We start from the raw sequence: 23461 nt of genomic DNA on the forward strand, positions 1-23461 counted from the left end.
ACCTGTTAAATCAATTGCCTCAGTTTATGGACTGTTTCAAGCCCTTCTAGTTTGCCTAATATTGTAACGTTTCTTGATATGATCTTGTATCCCTTCCAACTGTTATGATAGCACTGAATTTCCAATTTTTTATTGAACATTTTGTATTTGTAATAATAGAAATGTTTGAGAAAATGTTCTGGTGATTGATATCAACAGTTGTTACTTAAGACAAAAAGTCTAATATAAGTTCCTTTTAGATTTTAGATCATCATCAAGACTCACAAAAACGAGTGACCCAGTGTGTACTAAAGTAAACAGAAATAGCATAAAGTATTTCCGCTACAAATTGTCATTCTTTTGTTTGGACAAGTCTGAAAATCAACAGCAGAAAAGAGTTGTTTTTTTTTCTCCCATGGGATGTGACGTGTTATCAGTTCTGTGACATGATTTTCTATTCTTTGATTAAAAGACTTGTGCAAATTGGGGTCTGTGCTGTGAATTTTGTTGTGGTGGCAACACACAGCTTATATTGACAACTCAGCCGGTGGCCTAACAAGTGGGAATGGGAACAAAGGAAGTGAGTTTTCGTCTAAATCAGGTGGTCAAATTAAATGAGGGCAGGACACACACAATGCATAGCAGTAAGTATGACAACCCCTAATAAACTGAGTGGTATTTTCATGTTTTTCTTTTGATTATGTTTATTACACACATAAGGAAAGGATCCAATTAATAAATAATAGTTCAAAAGCTAATTAATTTGCTTAAAAATTTGTGATGTGGGTGATCTTTATTAAAGCTACCATGAGTGAAGAGTCTGCAGGCTACTGAAAGACTTTGACTAATGTAGGCTACTGCTCCTATTTTTTATCCTTGCCTTTGAAAACATGACACCACATCCCAGCTGTCAAACCAGGAGTTTCCTCTTCATGGTCAGTCTGTAAATGATTTGGTAGCCATCGTCCCAGCCATAGAGCTGTTTCTCCTCTGGGTTGTATTTCAGACTGGCATGGGCTCCGTACCGCCTGGGAAAGTAGAGCAGGGGAGCCTCCTCACTGATCACCATGTCGTTAACGTCAAACACGCACTGAACCCGGGACCGGCTGGCCAGGCGGGTGTTGTAAACAACATAGACAGTGCCACAGACTACAAAAGCTGCCTCTGCGTTCTCCCGTGGGCACTGGGTGTCCCAGATATTTTCTATATCAAGCGTGGCAGGGTCCATCTTTGCGAGGTTGATGTTTGGTTCACTGTCGCTTGTGGCGTAGAGGAGCCAGAGGCCCTCGTCATCTGCTGCGAGGTCGGCGACAGTCTCTGGGTTGAGGTTGTAAACAGTAGCGTGGCTCTCCACAGGGAACATTGCAGTGTCTGTCACCGAGCCTCTCAGCAGGTCATATCTGACCACCTGCACGTCTGTATCAGCCTCTTGCTTTATGTAGTACAAATAACCGTTATAAACAGCACTGCTTGGGCCCCTCCACTCGGAGGGAAGCATGATCTGTCTGCTGTTGTTGACACCAGCAGAGCGGGAAAAGTCACGTACAGAGTTGAACTGGTAGATCCTGTCTCCCGATGTCCCATTAAAGACGTAAACCTTGGAAGATCTGGGGTCTCTTGTCCACATGCCCTTGGGACTGCCCACTCTCTTCAGGATCTTCACTGATCTGATGCCAGAGATGATTTCCACGCAGTCTGTAGCAAGAGAGAATTGAAGAAATAACCATGTTCACCACTGACTGTTAACTGCACTCGTGCTTTACTTTGTCACATAGTCACATTTCCTTCTCTCAAATAACCAAAACTGTTGTTATTTTGGCAGAATATGTTCATGTAGAACCACATCACTCGTGGTAAGAAGCCGATTAAGAAAATTGGCCTCAACCCACATAACATTACTCTCAATTCAATGAGTTTCATTAGCAACTTTCCAAAGATAACACTTATATGCGGCTGACTTTAGAGGTAATGGTGCAACAACAACAACATGGAGCAAAATTTAACAACATTGAACCTAAATGTAATGACAGTTGCCATGCTGCCAGGCCACTGTCAATCAAATCTGGCTTTAACTTTAACTTTGGTTTTTGTTTATTCATGCATGCATATTTAATACTATAGAGAATTACTAAAGATTCCAAACAAGTTTTCAGGCGTTTTAAAGCATCTTGAGGGAAAACAAAATGGGAAAACTGTATGTGGCTGCATCCAGATGCTGCACCTCGGGTTACATGTCTGTGGTGTGAAACATTACACATCTAAATATCTAAAGATATTTCACAGGTGTTAAGTTAATATAATTATAATAAATTATTTAAGACTTCTATCCCCAGCTGCCATAATTATTTCCATTAGCATGTTTCAGTAAAGTGACATTCCTTAGCTGAAATGTGTATTTGCAACCTAACATTTAGAAAACATCAAGCAGCCTGCCGCAGTCAATATCTGGCTCTCCGAATTAAGGTAAATGCAAACCAGTCAGGGGGAAATTGGACACACAGACTCATAATGAGAGGAAGTATTAGTGCAGCACACAGACAGCATTACGATGCTTTCTGTAAAAGAAGATTAATAAAAATGCTTTCAGTAAAATACACAAACAAAGGATGTCCCCCTGATGTGTCCTGGGGCGAAATTAACATTATGCTCACAAATCTGAAATGGGTCCCTACAATGCAGCAAAGTTCATTTTGGGTCACTTCACAAACATCCACAATGGCTCACTGTGTGCAGAGCTCATGAGCTTGGAGAGTAACAGTGCAGCTTCAGGGCAGCTTCCTGTCCCTCCTCTCTGCAGAGACACAGCTCCAGATTTCACAGGAGGTTTTAAACACAGAAACTATGAGAGAAGCCTTTGCTCTGCATTGTACTGACATTCGCTTTGCATTAAAACGCCTGAATGAGTGAAATCTCCCTTGATTATGTAGTGCATGACTAGCATTGTGGTTCTGAGCAGAGCATTTATCATATTACTACATAATTCTTGAATGTATGTTATTGATTGTCTAATTAAGTCAGCAAGATTAGTAAAGAAATCAATATTTGTATAAAGAGTCTGGATTAAATGGTCCCAAAAGGATTTAGCTTTTGGAACCAGTTAAGAGCAAACAAAATTTGATGTTTAACGTAATGTGCATATTCAGTGAAATCTGCCAATATAAAGACTGGTGTGTTTCCTGGAATTATGTGATTTCCTAAATTTCCGCATTGTGCTTTAAAATGGTTTTAAGTCCCTGTATTACCCAAGTAAATTACTGCAGCAGTTCCATCTCAGTGTTGTTTGTAGCAGCACGCCTTGGGACCTGAAGATTATGAAGACAAACACTGTGCTCAAACGGCAAAAACAGGGGAGTAGCGCTGCTGAAATAAATGAGTTGCAGCAACCCACATTTCTCCTGGAAAACATGACTGCCCACAGACTCAAATCACTTCGTTAAATGACTTGTAACAGCACAGTGTTTGTTTTCCATTTTCTAGTGGCATGCCTTTTCCAAGACAGCAACTCTGCAAAGGGGAACTATACTATAGAACTAACTATAGAACATGCAATCTATATATCCTAATTCCTCTGACTGTGCCAGGGCTCTATCATTAATAAAACTGAAAGATCAAATGCAGCCATCCTGAGGAGGATGTTTGGCTGAAACGTGCATGTACTTCCCTGCAGCTCACCAGAGACTCTGGAGTGTAGCTCCTCCCAGTCTTCTTCCTCCTCTTCCTCTCCTCTGCTCTCCTCCAGCCCCCAGGCTCCCTGCTCCACCACCTTATCTGCCTTATTCGCACAGGCCCGAGGGGAAGTCTGGGTTTCCACATAGTCCATCTCTCGCTCCACCCTGTCCACTCGGACTGCAGCTCCTTCAAGGTCTTTGAATAGCATGCTGTGCTCGTTCCTCAGCCCATCCATGGCCACAACAGTCAGCTTTTTGAAATCCTGCAGCTCTCTGTGGTAGCGATGGGACTGATCATGCCACAACTGCATGCGGTCCTACCAGACATTGGCAGAGCAAAACAAGTGTTTAAATAAACTGTAAGATGAGTTTTTTTCTGGTTTCTACTTAAGCCACAATCTCCAGAGGATGAAGCTTGCTGAATGTAGTGATCCTCTGACCTTTCTAGTATCCTAAAAACCCACTGTACAGCAGACACAGACAGTTAGAGACTAGCTGGTGAACTGAGTGGAACATTTAGCAGCTAAAGAGACCCTCGGGAGTTGGTGGAGATCAAAAACAGAGCTAAAGAAGGTGAATATTGGAATTAAATTCATCAGGTGGACACAAAAACAACTCTGATTTACATCTAACTGCCTCTGTGTTTAGTGCTAATTACCAAATGTTAGGATGTTAACACACCAAACCAAGGGGGTGAACGTGATATCTATTGTACTTGTACTGCTATTGGCATTTAGCTCATATCACCTCCGTGCCTAATAAGTAGCTACAACCTCACAGAGCCACTAGCATGGTTGTAGACCTTTAGTCTTGTTGCCTTCCATAGTAAAACTTAGATAGTAAAATGTTGCTGTTTCAATCAAAGCATTATCACCATTACAAAAGCACTGGGTTTCTCAGTGATCGACACAGTCAGAGTGACAGGTAAATTATTCAGAGCCAGACGTAATAACTGACTGCTTCTCCACTGTCTCCTCCGCCTCTGTTTCATTTTATTCCTTTGCTTCCTGTGGGCCTGTGCTCAAATGGAAATGAAACTTCAATGAAAACTTGCAGATGAAATGTTCACATCAATGCAGATGTTGAACCAGCATATTGGAATTGAGACTGGGGGGAAGCCACAGGAGAGCACACAAGAGCAGGATTTAGCTGTAAATAGACAATTCATTTCATGCAGATAACAGTTACAAGATTGTCATTTTTGCCTTGCAGCCACACGGTTGAAGACACTGAAAATGTACCCCAAAAGAATACATCAAAAGAATTATTTAAATGATAGTTCACTGAGATTACCAGACGTAATCCTCTTGCATTTCCTATCACACGCACCTTAAGCCAACAAAAGTCTCCCCTTACAAAAACTTTGCTGTATCATAACATCCCTTGAAAACACAATACTGAACTCTCAGTAATTTAAATCCTTCCCCCAGGCACTTTGTTGTAATACAGCATAATTTTACCTTTGAAGAACACATCTTTCTATTAGGAGGTTGGGATGTTTGGTGCCATGGCAGCAAAGGTTGAGCTTGTACTCATTACTGATGTGTCATTGTCTTAAAGCCAGAATAAATTGTAATGTCGGACAGAAACTGTGTGCTGCATGCATCAACTGATACTCCCCCAGAGGCCCCTGCAAAGTTGATGAGCTGGGAAGAGATTGCATTAATTGGACTGTATTAGTTAACGTTAAATTCATATGAAAAGAGTAGGACGAGGCCATAAGGAACTCAGACATATCAACTGGTTGTTCAAATTGTTGACTTCAGAGTGATCTGTGTCTTCACTTAACACATCAAAAACTACAGTATATTGACTAATCATCAGTCATTTAAAGGGGTATTGCTTCTTACCTCAATAGCCAACAACCTGTTCTCCAGATAATCCATCAGCCCCTGGTAGTAATACTGGGCTCCAGTGAAAGTCCAGGCAGTGGATACAAGGAGGACAAACACCAGCTTCATTGTGAGCCGATCAATGGGACAGCAGAGTTTATTTGTGCAGATTTTAAAGGATTCCTCAGGTTTCCCACCTTGATGTGTTCCCCTGCAGAATCGTCCTAAGAGCTTCACACAACCTATAAGCACTTGTATACAGTGTAAGTACATGTACAAAAAAAAAGGTGAGGAGGATAGAGGGAGTAAGAGGCCACTCTGTGAGTTTCCAATTCTTTGACCGCACTCACTTTGCTGGAATGTTTTCACAAACTCTCAGGGAGGAGCCTTGTGCCTCTTACCCCTCTCTGTCCTCGAAAAGTGAATGTGCTCCACTCACTTTGTGCATTTGTGCTTGTTGTACGTGTTGTACACACAGTCTCGGGCATGTAAGCCGGGATTATAGCGCCGACAGAACACAACCAAACAGTTTTATCAATCAGTGTTAAAAGAAGTATTCAGATCATTTACTTAAGTAAAGGTACTAATATCAGACTGTAAAAAATACTCTGTTGCAAGAAAAAGCCCTGCGTTGAAAATCTTAATAAGTAAAAATATGTAAGTATAATCAGGAAAATGTACTAAAAGTATTAAAAGTAAAAGTACTCCATGCAGAAAAATGGCTCCTGTGACTATTATACTGTTATGTATTATATCATTAGAGTATTATTATTCACGCATTATTGTTAAAGCAGGATTTCACTGTAGTTGGTTGACTTGGAGCTCATTTTGAACGAATCAGTTAACGAATCATAACAAATCAGTTAATCAACTAACTGTTACATCTATATATCTGTACTATATAATATTGCAACTGACTTTTGGGTAGTTTATAACAAAACATCATATTGTAACGGACTGGGTGACATAGCATCTGATAGCTTCTTATTGAGGGACGCTACAGTATTTGATAAGCTCTTTGTACGTTTTGAATGCAAAAATTCAAATTTGTGAAGGAACTTAACCTGTCAAGTTATTGTATTGAAGTAAAAATTTATATATTGAGGTAATTATATAAGTACCTAAAATCTGTACTGTAGTGTGGTACTTGAAATAGGTGAATTATCGGCATAAAAATTGCAGTGAAATTAGTTTGAAACTTTATTGTATTTTTTAACAGCATACAGCACAAAGTCTATACACACAGTGACATTGTGTTTTTTATATTTGTTTATATTATGAGCTTTAAATCCATCTGTGTGTGCTTGTGGATCGCTCTCTCTGGTGAACCAGCTGTGGTGGCTCTATAGGTAAGTCTATAGTTAATTCCAGGAAGCTGATTGGTTCAGGCCACAGGCTTAAAGGTTGACTTGCCGCGGCTCCTGCAGGCTTTACTCGCTCGGCTTCCCGCCTGTCTGCCTACTGTGGCATAGAAAATTGTAAATAGCATTTTGCATGTAACTTTAGCAGCCCTGGGATCTGTAGGAATGGGTAGCATTTTTGTTTCTCTTATGTTTTAAGGTCTAGTAGGTCATGACATAACTATTGTAAAAAGGATATGTAGATTTGACATATCCATTTTGTTTTCTATTGCTCTTTTTACTGAGAACTGTCCATTACGTTGTTTGTAAGATAAAAACAGAAACTGATATTAAAAATGTGGATGATGCACAAAAACTGAGTTGGTTGTTCAGATATGAAAAAATAGTATATATAGTATATAAGTACATTTAATGTTGTTACTGATTTTTGTATATGTGGATTGAAAGGTTAATGTTTTATATTTTTGATAAATAGCTGGGTTTCAAATGCTGGGCATGACACAGAAATAAACACTAACTAACTTTTCACTAAGCATGTTGGTCTGTACCCTGTAATTATTTACTTCTTTCCTTGTACCTCACTGATGTATCAGTATTTCGTACAAAAAACTTCTACTGTAATTTGCCTGTATTTTAAAGTGTAACTATCCACATCTCTCCTGGAAAAAGTACTTACCACTACAATTTTGTAATATAAAATACTTTATTTATATAAAAGTTTTCCAAATGCTGCTATATAAATGCTGCTAATAAATAAAAAGAGAAAAAAAAAAAAAAAAAAAAAACAGATAAAATTCCAAAATACTGTGAAGGAAGTGTTTTTTAATAAAGGTTGTTTTTTTGTTGAGATGTAAAAACAGAGACTGTGTCAGCAGAACTAATATCAAGATGCTGAACCAATCTGAAGATAACTGTTGCACAAAACCGCAGTTAAAAGTTAAGAGACAAAAATTTCAGTTGCAAATTTGCACCATTAAACAACAGTCAGACCTGTATGGCTGAACTCCCACGGTTGATCTGCCTCATTGGTTCGAGCATATAGCTCTCCTTCCACATTGACAGCTAGTCAATAACACTTCATTGCTACTTGGAAGGAGATTGAGACTGCATTGCTCTGATTCGAGCAACAGTGCATGAGGTTTTGATTACACAGGCAATCACATTTGCCTGTCAACACATGACCTTTCATTCCAGGCCCAGGTTTAGAAACCTTTAAATGGAGGGATGGGGGGATGCACTGGCTCTTGGCAATGAGAAATTGTACATTATTAATGGTTACATTATTTATTTAGAGTAATGAATTCATGCTAAATAAACAACTTTAAATGTCCTAATATCAGCTAATATCAATAAACAGCTGCTATTTGTAAATCCATAGCCTGCAGACACTATCAGATTATGAGACAACGGGCCCCTGGACACAGACATGGAAAAGCTCTAGCTCAGGAGATAGAGCGGTTCAAGCAAAGCACTGAACCCCGAGTTGCTCCCGGTAGACAGACCAGTGTCTTGCATGACGGCTCCACTGCTATCAGTGTGAGTGTGTATGTGAATGAGAGGCAAAATTGTTACGCATTTTACCCGTTAAAGTAGAAAAGATCTATATATAACTGCTGTTACAGTATTATACCGTTTATGTAGAAGCAACACGCCCGCACTCACAGAGACATAAAACAATAACAAATTAGACAGCTGCATTTTGCAACTTTTTGTGGTTGTTTTGCGTCTCTTTTTTGTAGTTCACATCTTTGTGGTCTTTTTACATCTTTGTGTTCATTTTGCATCTCTTTGTGGTTGTTTTGCATGTGTTTGTGGTTATTTTATGTCTCTTTATGGTCGGTTTGCGTCTCTTTGTTGTCATTTTACATCCCTTTGTGGTAATTTTGCATGTCTTTGAGGCTGTTTTGTGTCTCTTTTGGTCGCTTTCCATCTCTTTGTGGTTGTTTTGCATGTGTTTGTGGTTATTTCACATCACCTTATGATCATTTTGCTTCTCTTTGCGGTCGCTTTACATCTCTTTGTTGTCCTTTTGTGTCTCTTTGTAGTTGTTTGATTGACTTCATGCAGAGGTTCTGGTCCAGAGGCCTTTTCAGTAATCTATCCATGATCTGAATTAAGGCAACTTTTTTTGACTCAGGTGCCCCTGTTTCACCCCTGTCACAACAATCGAACTATGAACCGTGAAGGCTGCAGACACAAACCAAAACGTCAGAAAAGTTTGGGTTCAAGGTTTGCTTGTTTATCATCATAGTTTGATTAAGGGCCAGTGCACCATGCCAGATACTCCAGCCGCCTAATGGCTGTGGTGTAATCATGCTCTTTTTTTGATTGTCTGCTGCCCACTATCATCTCAGCAAGTCCTGAACTGAACCACAACCTCCCTGTCTATTTTTATGTCTGCAGACCTCAGACCAGACTGAGTGTCGTCATGGTAACAGAGTGTCGTACAGCTGCTTTTAGAATCGAAATGGGCAACCTGGAGTTTGATCTAATCTGGAACACATTGCCTGTCTGGAGCTGGCAGGCGAGGGCATTGACAGGCCAATGGCTGAAAAATCTGTGTGTGTGTGTTTATGCCCCAGAGGTTTTGTTCAATCACATTTTTGATTGATGTGAGTAATTACAGTTTTATGCTCTTTTTCTATTTTGCTAAATTCATTTAAAGCAAGTGTCTCATACTGTCTGCCACTGGATTGTTAATCTATTATTAATTACAGTCTTAATTGCACCATTGAGTAATGTGATGTGATCAAAGGGGCAAAACATCATTCAGGATTCATTATGTTCTACTAAACATCTGCATATTGCAGCCTCACATCTTTTCAGCTCAGAGTTGGTGTACAATAAAACAGAACATTTAAACACTTAAAATAAAGTATAAGCATAGGTGGCATTGACACTGGGGACCCCATGTCCCCACCACTTTTTTAAATAGCTGATTTTGTCCCCATCACTTTTTGAAAGCATTTTTTAAAGTGTTCTGTATAATAGCTTGCACCAAAAAAGGTATCTAACAAATGAAAATGCTCAAATGTGCATTGTCCAAAAAAAGTAACTTAAGCTAAAACATGCAGCTGATCACTGCATTAAATTCTGTTTATGAATTGTCACCTGCCAGCTGAATTTTTTGTTTGACTTTATATAAATACAGACATTGCCACCATAAATTGGAGCAGAAAAAATCTTCTCATCTTCTCGTGCATCGTCACTTCTCACAGTGTATCATCACACCCCTAATCTGAGCCCTTATGTCCCCACCACTTTTTGACACAAAGTAACACCCTTGAGTATAAGTACCTCAAAATCAAAAGCTACTTACACTATGGTTACCTTGCAAGTTATCCACAAGATGGCAGCATATATCTTTATGTGAAAAAGTCAGTGGTGAACAGCGATGGAAGAAGTACTGAGATCTAGGAGCAACAAAAAGTATAAAAGTATCATCACCAAAATGTACTTAAAGTTTTAAAAGTAATCATTAAAATACATAGACTGTATAAAATGGTTTATATAAATAGACTAAGTGGAATATCACAAATATACATAGAGAGAGATTAAGACATATTTTATGTTATTATAACTGTGTTTTACTAGATTGTCATTCCTACAGGTGCTCATAAGAGGAGTTACAGGCATTGACAAACACATAAATAAACCCTTTAAACTTCTTACAATTACATTATAGCATAGCATAGCATATAGCATTTTAAATGCTTATAAGCTGTCTATGAATGCAAATAAGTGGGGTTAAAGTAAAATGTTTTCTAAATTTTAAAATGCTTTTAAAACTTCAAGTGTGGTAGCTTTCTAACTTTGATTGTGATGATGAATTTGTGTGTGTGAGCATGCGTGCATATATGTTTTTGTGTGTTTGTGCGTGAGTGTGTGTGTGTGAGTGCAGAGAATCTCATGTAATCTTGTGTGTGTTTGCCTTCACACCAGGCGTCAGGAGCCACCCATAAAAACCTCTTTCCTCTGCAACTAAACAAAAAGCCAAACACCCGTAAAGGCAACATTCTTTATTACCCTTTCGTATTGATTGAGAGAAAACTTAGCAGCCCAGTGCCAGGTCGTATAAAATCGCAGACCGAATGGGTGAAGCAACGTAAATCCTTTAGTCCCTTGTAAATAGCTTTAATACACCCGAGGCGCCAAATCACTTGACCTGCGTTAGCCCTGACGTTTGGGGGCTTTCTGGCTGACTGAGCAGTGTGGAGCCAGTCCTTCTCTTCCCATTCTCTGGCTGTCAGTCCAGGTAACAGTCAAGGCCTTATTAGTGACACACTTGCTCTGCCTGGCTTCAAAATTTCATCTCCTGTATTTAATCAGCCGCTGAGAGACACATTTTTCTGCATCCCAAGTCTACCGTCTACCTTTGTAGCCTATAATCAACTCTTTTTTTCTATTTATTGGAAGACTTTGCCGTAAAATGAAAGGCCCATGCAAGTTAATTCTATTTACGGTCAAAGCAGCGCTGGATCTCGATGTTTGTGTTGTTTGCCATATAATCTTGGAAAGCTAACAGCTTAGTGTGACTACAAACCAACTTTTGGGAACATCCACAGCACATCAGTGAGTCATATCACTACCAGGAATTGTGAAATGGTTTGAGGTGTTAGGTGTATCCAAGCCAGATTTCAATGAGGTATGCATTAAGTGCACATATAAAGTAGGCACAGTACACAGGTGTGTCTTGTTTTAATTCATTGCATACAGGGGCTTCTTTTCAATATACCTAAATTTGGCTGTGCTCTATAATGAACACTGTCTCTCAACTCGAATGTTCATTTCTCGCTGCCCTGACAGGCGACATGCACTTGCTTGGGTTGCTGAGCAGAAGAGCGCCTGAGGGGCTGTGGACAGCTGCTCAGAGGGGTAAAAACTCTTGACAAAAGCTGCATTTATCCATGGTGGGTGCTGCATGGGAGCTTGACCGCTGGAAATAAAGACACAGTATGTGAGAGAATATCCAAGGAAATGCCATCACAGCCAGTTGTCCCTGGACAGGAGCACACAGCTGTTAGCCATACTGCTCCTCGGTCTAGACCCTATTCTCTGCTGTGCTGCAGCTTGATGTTACACACACATGCATGTCTGAGCATCCACCAATACAAGTTCTCTGTCACAGCCAGGCAGTCAATTGGTTTAATGGATGTTTCTTTTTTTCAGGTCTGTCTTAAACAGAACTCACATGCCCAAATGCACATTGTTTTTGCCTACTGTAATAATTAGTCCTGTTCATCTTAGACATTAAAATATCGCTTCCTAATGTGCTTTCAATGAAAGAGGTGGAGGACAAATTCCACAGTCCTCATTCTGCGCAAAAATATATTTTAATGTTTATTTTAAAGCAGCTAAAATAGCAATGCATCAAATGACAATGAGAAAACAATGTGAAAGGCCTCCCCTCAGCTTTACTGAACTTTATAGCAACTTTCAGTTCATTGTTGCAACTTGCAACACTGTAGCGTTAGCAGGCAGCTGTTTTCAGTGAAAAAGCCCTCATATATTTCTCTCAGTAGTTGGTAGAGACCAAAAACAGCAGTAATACAGAAAAAAATATTGAACATTCACCAGGTGGCCAGGAATACCACCCTAAATGAATAATAATGTTGCTCCGTAACTCCTGGATGTGTAAAAAAGCGACTGTTGGCTAACAAGTTGGCCATAGCAACTTCAAAGGTTATGATGCGGCAGTGTTGATGTTTCCGCTGCCCCCAAGTGGCCAAAGGATATCGCAGTAAGTTAACATGAGGCTTCAGCAGCCTGATTTAAACAAATGAAGTGGTTATCTTCCAAAGCTATTGTCTACTTTTTAATGCAGAATTCCCTCTTTGTGTTTCCCTGGACAATGTTCCCATGCTGAGCCACGGCAGAGTAACACAAAGAGGGAATATGGTACTGAAAGAACAGTAACTTTGGAAGATACTTTCATGATTTGTGTAACTCAGACTTCTAAAGCCTGCTTGCCTTCAACTAAACATTGGAAGATATTGTTGCACAGAACGAGGACAGTGGATTTTTTCCCTTCCATTGGAAGCATCTCAGAAAGCGACTTTTTGATGTCCAGTATGAACAACATTTGTTTCTGCACTGTTTCAGACATAAAAAATAGTAAACTTATCTTTTAACATGTAAAGGAGAGGCAAGTGGGAAAATAAATGTGCTAAATGTGAACCGCAAAGGTCCACAGGTGACATGGGGACTTGCAGAAGCCCCACACAATGGTGTGCCATGTAGAAATCTGATTACATTGCCTATTCACTCCGCCAACCACTCCTCAAGCACCACATGCGTGTGCGTCCCGAGCCTGTCTACATGACATGTTTCGGCATTGTTCTTGTTGCTGTTTCTGCCTCTGGAGCTGAGTGAGGAAACATAGCAGGAGGCGGGCTTGTGCATACCATTATCTCACAAAGCACTCATTACACGAGTATCTCCCATATCCTCTATACCAGCAAAACATGTCATCTCATGCTCTCCGCCTCATTCTGAACACAGCGGCACTCAAACCCAACTCCTCTTTGGCACATGGCTCCACATGATTCACTTGAGTGAAATGCCTCAAACACTACAGTTGCCAAATTATGAAGTGAACAGAAATGTATGCATGGGGCTTGGCCTTCTCTTCCTGTAAGCAAAGGGAGGTGGGGGATGAGGGGGCAACTTGATGCATCCACTTGCAACCCACCTGCAAGCCCCCTTTTCATCAAAATAAACCATCATGTTTTGCTACCATACATCATGAGGACATATATTTACTGTTAACACCAGAGCATTATAAATGAGGTAATAGTGCAGACGAGAACATTAAATTACAGTTATAATTGCTCAAGTTCATTGTAGGCTCTGCGCAACATACTCCAACACTAATTAGTGCATAAACACCAGATCCCAGTCGTTATCTTTGTGAAAATCACCACATAATCTGCCCTTACGTTTTGTTGAATGATCTGAGTACATGTAAATGGGGCATACTTCTTTTGTAAGGTAATTACATGTTTAGCGGCTCCATGTCTGGATTAGTGAAAGTATGAACGCATCCTACCCTGAGATTTATCCATAGTTGCTCTGTAATTACAGCACGACTCATATAAAAAAAACTCCAATAAATCAACCATGACATCTATTGCATTATGTTAAGGTTAAAACCTGTGATAACACTGATAAGCAGCTACAATTAGCTACAGTACGGTCCTGCAAGATGGAAACAATTTAGCAGTTCCTGGAACTCGGTTAAATTAAATCAAATCTTGTAGGAAGCCCATTAGGTATTTGTTTATCAAGCCGGCATCTTGAGGTATGTCCTGAGAGTACTTTATCCGAAAACCAGTGTCACAGTCAGAGCATCGTGGCAGACTGGAGCAAAGCTCGGGAGAGATGGGCTTGTCAGCAGCTGTTTCAGTCTGTTGCACAGTGTGGAAAAGCTCTGTCATGGCCTACCTAATGGTAATTGTTTGGGGCAGTGAGAGCCCACCGTCTTGTCTGCACGCTGGTATCTGAGGGGTAGTGAGAGAAAGAGGGGGCTGTCATAGCGGAGACACTGATATTTCTCTTAGATTTCAAATTTTCCAAATCTCATAAAAACAAATTTATATGGTTTCATAAGACATAGAAATACATGTCAGCAATATTTAAAATGGGGGCAAAGTAAGGGACTGTACTAACATTTTTGGGGGAGATGGGGTCTGAAAAGGGGAAATGAAAGTGGTCTCATTTCTTGGGAGTGCTTTTTCTTTTGTTTTTTTCATCTAATTTATATTTAATTTCAGCTTTCCCTTTCAAGATTTATTGCAAAAGAATTTTATTAAAAAAGGTTAGGAATAGTTTAAAATGATGGAGTTAAAGTTGTGCTTTGCTTTAGAGAATCAATATTAAACTGAAATTTCCACTTTCTGCTCCAGAAATAAGAAAACCTTATCATAAATCCGGTCCATATCAAACGCTATTTTAATATGTGGTCTTCAAACACTACTAGGTATAGTAAAAGATCATGGTTTTGGTTAGGTTTAGGCATCAAAACATCTGTGCAAGGTTTAGGTAAACATCTTGTTTTGGGTTTCTGTAAAGCCCAAGGCGACTCATAAGGACGTTTAAGGGCACCTTGTGCAACAAATACAGATGCTTTGTTAGACTTTCTCAAATCATTGCTATTTGACCACCTGAGATGACACCAAGCTGTCACTCCATATGTTTAGATACATTTTTAATTTTGTATTTAACAAAAAACATATATCATTGTTTATTCAGTATTTCAGTTTTTGGGTGCCTTTAACTTACATCATTTTCCATAAGTGCTCGACAGAAGAGGTGAGTCCATCGGCGAGAAATTTGTATTAATTAATCTTTTTTTTTTAAATTGTCATTAAAACACTATGGTTTAAACTGGTGGAAACCCTCTTAAAATATTTGTGCTTAGCCTCTTCTAGATATTTATGATCAAATGAATTGTCCAAAAAAAAAAAAAAATTTATAACTCTGTGGAGGGCCTTGCGTTTTTAAAAAGATTCGGCACCCCTCCACATTCTAATAAGTTCCTAAACCGGCAAGAAAGGTGAGGGATGGGGGAAAAAATGGGAGGTAGGGAGAAAGAGAGGGAGATAATGTGTTGGGAAGAGAGAGAGAGAGAGATGGCGTCTCAGACAGACTGTCTGGCTGCACCGGGATCTCCAGCACTCAGCGTCATATGATTCTGGGGTCAGAGGTTATCCCCACTGATGAATATCGGGTCGAGCCTCGTCTCCCTCACAAAAGAAAGGGAGTTGTTTTCACTCCCTGAGTCTGGAAAGTTTATTTCAGGAATCCATCCTGCCAGCACGAGACTGTAAACCTGTCTCAAAGCAGAAGAGTTACGTCCACAAATATTACTTTTTTCACGGTTTTATTGCCCTGCCAAAACATCTAGAGATGCTCTTTCTCATTCAAATGTATTTATGGGTGTAATCACATAGCAGTGATAGACAGAAGGTACGTATATCAAGTGTGTATATTTCCTAGTGAAACATACATCCCTGGGATTTTGACAGGATTTACAAGATTATAGTTTTCAGTCTGTGAACTGTGTGAAAGTACACTGCTGTTTTCTGTTTATCCTTTCATACTGAATGCCTCATCCCACAAGCCATCTCATTATATCCCTGCGTCTTAAGATGGTAATACACCAGCTTTTTAGGTAATGTCGATGAGCAACAGTCCCAGCAACAGGCAAAAAACTGAAAGACAGTGAAAATACATATTTTCTTATTTCCATGTAAGAACTTTGAAGTTATTTTTGTCCTTAGAGTTGTTCTGTGTATCTTCATCTTTAGAGATCTTCCCACATATGTGTAAACTCTATAATGAATAATCACAGCGCATTTCAAATAACACTGTCAGCAGGATTTCTACTAAAAGCTTCTGGGAGATTATAGCTGCCTAGGAGTGACAAGTGTGATATATGAGATCACACGTGAACAAATGGATGGCAGAAGCCTGGGCATTTATGAGCCAACTGGATCAGTCTCCGCCAGGATATACACAATCGTTTGACAGTCTTGATTTGAGTAATGAAATACCACACTGGCTCTCCCTGCAGACTGAGAAAAGGCCGATGTGACACTGACTGAGGTGTTTCAGAGGGTCTGGATTTAATTAATATAATATTCTCATGAATAATTCATTGTGTCTTCCACTTACAGCTGCGTACTACACTCAGCAGACTGACAGAAGATTGTTTTTGAATATAGTAAATAATAGCGGCCCAATAATTGATCCTTGGGGGACACCTTTCTCTATGTCAACTAAATTGGATTTGTTGCCATTTAACAGAAGACACTGTTTACTGTTATGAAAACTGAAAATTTATGAAATCAAAGCAAAGGAGATACAGACGTGCCAATAAAATAAAGTTTATCATTCAGAAGATAATGCTGACTAGATCAAGTGCTTTAGTTAGATCAAGTAAAAATACGTCATAAAAGCAGTTGTTGTGTAAATATTTTTTTTTACCCAAGTAGCAGTGACTCTAATAATGTATACTACTGCCTGCTCCATCCCTCAGGGACCCTGCAGCCTTCCATGCTCAATCTCTGAACTCACCCATATCACTGCAAGGACTTATCTTATCCAGATCATCAACCTCAGACTCACCACACCCTCAGACATGGGCTACCGGCCCATGATCAGACCAGGTCTGCTGTTTTTATTCCCAGGAGCCTCATGCCTGAGTCGCCTCACCTGCACCCCCAACTCCATCCTCTGTTATCAGTAGGGGGAAAAGATAATGAGGGATATTTGCCCATATTTATGTCAATAGTGCTATTTCAGGTCTAATCATCTGTCATACAGAGTGGCATGTATTACACTGGATGTCTGACATGTTTTTCATGACAACTGAGCTTAGTGCTGCTGTTGCATAACGAAGCCAGGGAACATTCTGCTATAACTGGAGGCTTGACTAAATATAAACAACTGTTTTAAAGGAATAGTTCAACACTTTTCAACAGCATTTATTAGCTTACTTGCCAACAGTTAGACAAGAAGAGTGATACAGCTTTTGTTTCTGCATGATATCACTTAGATAACTTAGTTTAGCTTAAGGGGGAAATAGTTAACCTGGTTCTGGCCAAAGTTAATACAATTAGCCAACCTGCACCTCTAATTAAGGTGTTATATCTTGTTTATTTAAGCCAGAGGTTTTCAAATTGTGAAGACACGACTACCCTGGGTGCAGGAGAGTTGCAGTGGGGGTACGAAGGGATAGATGTGAGGCAAAGGTACTGCAAGAGGTGAAAGAGACAGGTGCAACATCAGGAAGTTGGTTATTGTAGTTTGGCTGATTTGGTGAACTTATCAACACGGTAAGCAGTTTGAGCTGCAGCAGAGGCTGTGACACACATGTCACTGTAATGTACTTGAAAACATTTAGCTTAATCGGATGCTAAGAGAGATGCTAAATACTTTAATTGCCGCAATTGCTGCAATTTGCGCCAAAAATGGTATTCCTTTTTGGAGTCATAATTCATCATTTAAATCTCAACACAGACATGTTACACTTGTACACTAAACTTGACTCCACAAGGATATCATCACCTCAGATGTCAATCTTGAATAAAAAATCCATAAATTCGCTTCAAAACAGTAGAAAAAGACTCTCCTTATAACTCCAGAATTTGCATAAAATAATCACGTATTTAAGTTTTCCTCAGTATCAAAGTAGTACAGTAATAGTTGTCTGTACATTCGTAAGTGCAAAGCTAACTTGCCGTACTTTTAATTTCACAAAATGTGAACAAATATGGGGAAAAAAACAAGGCACCAGGCACAGACCACTGTTAGTGATGCACAGTCACACATCATATTTGCTTTTTACTTGGGGTGGGGGGGTAAAATCGATACAGCATAGTATCGTGATATTTTCCATGGCAATATTGTATTGATTGGAACTGTAGTTCAAAAACTCAGCTAATGATTATGTCAAAAAATGGAAGTAACTTCCCAGAATGTTCAATTACTGTTCCTTTAACACACACAAATACCCAGACACATGCAGTGCAGTGAGGTATGAGACAAAAACAGGTTCCAAATGGGCACAATAGGTCTTGGGTCTACATGTGCAATTGTCCCTAATTATGACAATGATTCAAGGGCACTCCACATTCCAGTGCCTCTTATGGTTTTGCTGCTATGTATCTTGGAGCCTGTGGAGCCATTAACACGATACCAATCTCACCAATGGCTCCAGTTTGGGTCTCCGATGGGCTCCTGAATGCAACCTGTCCAGCTTGAGGGGATCCAAACATCCAGCGCCCCCCTCTCCTCTACACTCACACACTTTTCTCCCCAAGGAGGTGGGCATCAGGACAAACAATCAATGCCAATGACAGATCCACGTCAGAAAGAGCATAATTATGGGAACAAGGTTCTGAGAGATACTATGTCATTAAAACCCACCGTCTCCACTCCAACTAAACCAGTCTCTTTCCTGCTGCCTGTCCATGCTGTGAGGTGTGTGTGTGAGACTGTGTGTGTGTGTGCGTGTGTGTGTGTCTATTTATTTACTATATTTGTGGGGCCCAAAAAACGGGATTCCACTATACTTGTGGGATCCAAACAGCTTTGTTGGGACCAAAATGCTGGACCCCACAAGTTTAAAGGGTTGTTGAGGGTTAAGAGTTAGTTTTAGGGTAAGGATTAAGTTAAGGTTAGGGGTAGGAGTAGGGCATAGGTTAAGTTTATACATGTAGACGGTGGTATATGTCATCTCTCTTTCTGTGTGTCTTTTGTGAAGCACTTTGTACATTGTTTGATTAGTGTCAATGACATGTCCCCACAAATATTGTAACACAAGAGCATGTGCGTGTGTGTTGGGGAGGGGGGGTGCAGATTGCTGAGTGAACCTGTAAAGGTGCAGAGATGTAGACATGACAGAGACATGAGGCACAACATTTTTAAGGCCTGTGCATGACTGAGGGAAGCCCCAAATGTGCTTGACAGCTGCAATTTGAGAACTAAATTGCTTAAAATACTTACATAGCTGCTGTCTGTTTTTGAAGTTATTCTCGCCCAGACACCATTAATGCAAGATTACTCAGAGGAAGATATGACACATTCAGTTTGCATGGGCTATAGAAAAGTGGTCATGGCACTCAATTTGCACAGGTAAATTACAATAATATCCTGCAGGTATAAAGATGTGATCTCTTTTTGTTTTCTTTGTCTTCTTGTAGGCAATAATTAAGTAACTGAGCAAAACAACAAATCATGTAGAGGCAAAACATAACCCAGGTAGATTCAATTTAAAGCAGTGACAAGTAAATGAGGTGGCAGCTGAGCAATGAAATGCAGCATTAATCACACACCAACAGTGTTGGGCAAGTTACTCAGGAATTGTAATATATTACTAGTTACTTATTACTCCTTAAAAAAGTAATACTATTACTTTAGTTATTACTGGGTGATAAAAGTAACTAGTTACGTTACTCGTTACCTTACTATATAACTTTCCACTGTTTCCCACAGAATGAAGGCACCTAACTTTGGATAGGTTTGTGCAGCGGTGTTCAAGAGAGAGAGAGAGAGAGAGAGAGGGAGTGAGATGAGGTGCTGCAGGAATAAATACAATCAAAGATGATTTTAAATAGCCTACACCTAGTAAAAAAAAATTGAAAATCAATTTGTGGCAGTGAGCATTGATAATTAATTACTAATTATGGGAAACATTACTTTTATTGCCATCCCCATTCCCCCCCAAACAAAGTGTCTCTCCTGACTTTTTAACTAATATCATATTCACCAGCAGCAAGGAGTGTGTTTTTTACAAAGTATGTAGTCTAGGCCTGTTTCTTAACACCACCGGCAAGTAAATCCCGACTTTTTAAACAGCGGTTTTTCTGCACATGTAGCCTATTTATAAGAGCAGTATTCAGTAGTTACAAAACGTTACATTAACACCACTCTCTCCTGAGGAGTCCAAGCATCAGTGACAGTAACTGCTGAGTTTCTTTCTGTAAGTTTCACGTTGCTGTGCTGCTTCTGCAGATGCTTCAATAAATCAGATGTAGAAATGTTCGCGGTTGAAAGCTTACACTAGAGGACAATGTTCTTTGCATCTGTGACACGGTAATGGCAGTAGCTACTTACAGCCGTGGAAAGAACGCCTCTCGTTCTCCATTCTTCCTTTAGTTCTGGCTATCAGCGGACATGAACAACAAAAGTCTGGTACCGCTGAGCTGCATGAATTCATGAATTCATATCAAGGATGGTGCGTCCAGTAAGTTACTTTCCTTAGTAATAATATTACTATTTTAGAAAAGTAATTAGTTACACTACTAGTTACTGAGAAAAGTAATATTATTACAGTAACGTTACTGTAATAACGTTACTTATAGCTGTACCTGAATATTACTCCTATTCGCAGATAGATTCTGTTCTGCCAAACAAAGCCAAAATACAGTGACTGCATATTTGGTCAAAACTGATTCAGGACCAGAATCACATGTTGTTGTTTTTTTTGCAGGAACAGCAAAACAGAGCAAAAACCAAGTTACAGTAAGGGCACTCTGGTTAGTTAAGGCTAGCTGGATAAGACTTTAGCTAAAGCAATTTTGCCAACTTTTCCCCACCTGTGTCTTGTAATTGAAACATCTGTTTTAATGCTCCAACATCTTAATAGTTCAATTTCTGACTAGCAGGATTCCTGTGATTTGATTTGGGTACCTTTAATTGGAGCTGAGGTTTGGGAGCAGGACCAACCTCTGGCAAGAAACTAGCAAGGTCCTTGCTAGTGAAATTACACATTTAAATGGCTAAGTAGCCTTTAAATTTCAAACCTATTTTCTAAGGTGTTCTGTGTTCCTGATGAAAGTGCAAGTGGAGCTACAAGGTGCATTTTGCACAAATGGAGGGAAAGTCTTAAAATGGGTTGAAGCTAGTGATGTGCAGATTGATCCTAAAGTATCGATATTTCTGATACCAACATTTCCTGCTCTAGGATGAATACTCATATATAAGGATCGATATCTAAAGTCAATAATTTGGAGTGAGTGAGTGTTTTATCATAAGTATCTTATTGTCACCAGGATGGTCTAATAATAGGCTACTGGGTTGATAGGAACTACTTTTCCTTCCGCCTGTCAAAGTCATGCTTGCGTCACGGCTCTGTGATGGAGCTTCTTTGAAGTGAGCCGCTGAAGCCTTTTACATTTCCTGCGATTGAATACTGACTATGGCTGACTGTAAAAACAGTCACAACTGGCTGTATTTTAGCTGTGAAGGTAATAATGTTGCTGTGTGTGATGTGTGTGCAAAGACAGTGAAATACTTTGGCAACACTGCAAACATCGCTAAACATCTGAGATTAAGTCAAAATAATAGAATGATTTTATGAAGTGGAAGTTTATAATTACAGAATATGACAGTAGTTTGATGTCTTGTCATTATGCAGCTATTATTTTGAATAGGTAAGGCTACCACACAAACAACTCACCTGTTATTATATTAAATATCAATGAAATAAAAATCTTAAAGTTATGCATAGTAAAGGACATGGTGGCTAGCTGCTAGGTGGTTAAGAAACCAGGTTTCATTTGGCCGAACTCAGCTCCAACTCTTGAATAAGCCGGAGTCAGGCCAAGGACATTGGTAAGGCACTGCCAAGACTGAGCTTCACAACAGCACTTCAGAAACCTATGGGTAACATCACTGACAATAAGTCCATGTTTTAAACTGTCTATGGTGTGAACTAAGAGTTAAGGTAACATTAAAAGTAGAAATATTGATATAGCTGCTAGCCTAAAAGACAAAGCAAGTGTCATGCTGGAGGAGGATTTTGCTTATAATGTATCTATAAAAACACCAGTAAATGATTCATTTAACATGAACAAGGCCATTAATTACAGTTTATAAACCCTTTATAAAATGTGCCTTATTAGAAAGTGGTACTGGGACAGCTAATACATGTAATATTAACGTGAACATCAGCTAGTAATGAGCTCCAATGCATTACATTTGTTTTTCATCTTCTTCTCTACTTGGAGAACAGAGGGGACGGTATCATAGCAACTGGTTTGTTTAGGGCAGCCTTGGGTATCAGCAGGACTTGGACTGCTCAGCTCTGTTTGGAGTAACTTAGGCTGCTGTGAAAAAATCCATGGCATGCTAAAAACATAATATACAGGAGCCTGGCATCCCTAAGAGAGAGTCTGACTGTCTGTTCCTCTCTGCAGGTAGCCATGTTTGGAAGTGCTGACAAACAGAGAAGAAAGACAGAATGCATGGGGTCCAGGCCGGTGGCTGGCTCCTCGCCAAAATGTCACATCGTCTTCATATTTGGGCTCCAACTATGGTCACCGCTCATAAACATGCTTGACTCGAAGTGATTTGGATCAACTTCCCTGCTTTATATGAGATGTGAGTTTGTAGACAAAGTATAAGGTATTAAAATGTGTGTTGTTGTCACTATATGGTCACATAGTTCTAGTCTCCCTTTGTCTCAGGGACGCCTGTACACAGGGGGATTTGCTTAAAGCCGTCACCCAATGAGTCAGTCACTAAGGTAGAGGAATCTCATAATTAAGGTCTCATTAAAGCTACACAGCCCAACTATGTTGGTTTATAGGGCAGACAGAAACCTCACAGATTCACAATGGGGCCATTCATAATACCTCACTTCTATGAAGGAAAAGAGAAAAGGCAGTTGCTCTTAGCATTTGGGCAGATGTAATTGCAATCACTCAGCTTGTCTGATGCTGATAATGGGGCGATGGGAAATTCCTGTCAGAGTCGTGGCGCAGGGTGGTTTCGCAACCACTTTGGCAGGCTCCATGTTCCACTGCAGGGCAGCGAATGCGTTACGGCATGCTCACATAGCTGTCATTAAACACATTTTGGAGAAGAAAAATACATAAGACAATCAAAACTCACAAGTGTGTGCTATTTACTTGCTTCTTGAGCAATGAAAAGGCAAATATTATGTAAACGTATATCGTCTGTCATCCCCACACTGTTAAGCATGTTGAAAGACTTCAGCTCATGAAAAGAACGAACATGAACATGCTTTTGCAGTCCCAGTCACCTAACATACACTATATATTATGGCTGAGCTATTTTCAACGTCTTTATTTTCATTTGTCATTTTCAAAAC

General features: G+C 39.7%; 1 protein-coding gene across 1 annotated transcript; it reads right to left on the bottom strand.

Annotated features, from left to right (window-relative positions):
- Window positions 1-541: 541 nt before the first annotated feature.
- On the bottom strand, window positions 542-5795 carry olfml3a (olfactomedin-like 3a). Its single transcript, XM_038723754.1, has 3 exons — window positions 5498-5795; window positions 3652-3964; window positions 542-1674 (listed from the first exon to the last, which is right to left on the bottom strand). The coding sequence occupies exons 1-3, from the start codon at window positions 5750-5752 to the stop codon at window positions 890-892; spliced, it is 1353 nt and encodes a 450-aa protein (XP_038579682.1). The 5' UTR covers window positions 5753-5795; the 3' UTR covers window positions 542-889.
- Window positions 5796-23461: the final 17666 nt, after the last annotated feature.

Source organism: Micropterus salmoides, unplaced genomic scaffold (genome assembly GCF_014851395.1).
Source record: "Micropterus salmoides isolate LMB-PRFRI ecotype aquatic unplaced genomic scaffold, ASM1485139v1 Ms_hic_scaffold_16, whole genome shotgun sequence".
Lineage (NCBI taxonomy): Eukaryota > Metazoa > Chordata > Actinopteri > Centrarchiformes > Centrarchidae > Micropterus > Micropterus salmoides.

Excerpts from the sequence above, each read along its gene's own strand:
- olfml3a (XM_038723754.1), bottom strand. The coding sequence starts at position 5,752 with ATGTACTTACACTGTATACAAGTGCTTATAGGTTGTGTGAAGCTCTTA. Across the intron at positions 3,965-5,497 it reads ACAGGTTGTTGGCTATTGAG|GACCGCATGCAGTTGTGGCA; the intron begins GTAAGAAGCAAT and ends AATGTCTGGTAG. Across the intron at positions 1,675-3,651 it reads GCTACACTCCAGAGTCTCTG|ACTGCGTGGAAATCATCTCT; the intron begins GTGAGCTGCAGG and ends CTCTTGCTACAG.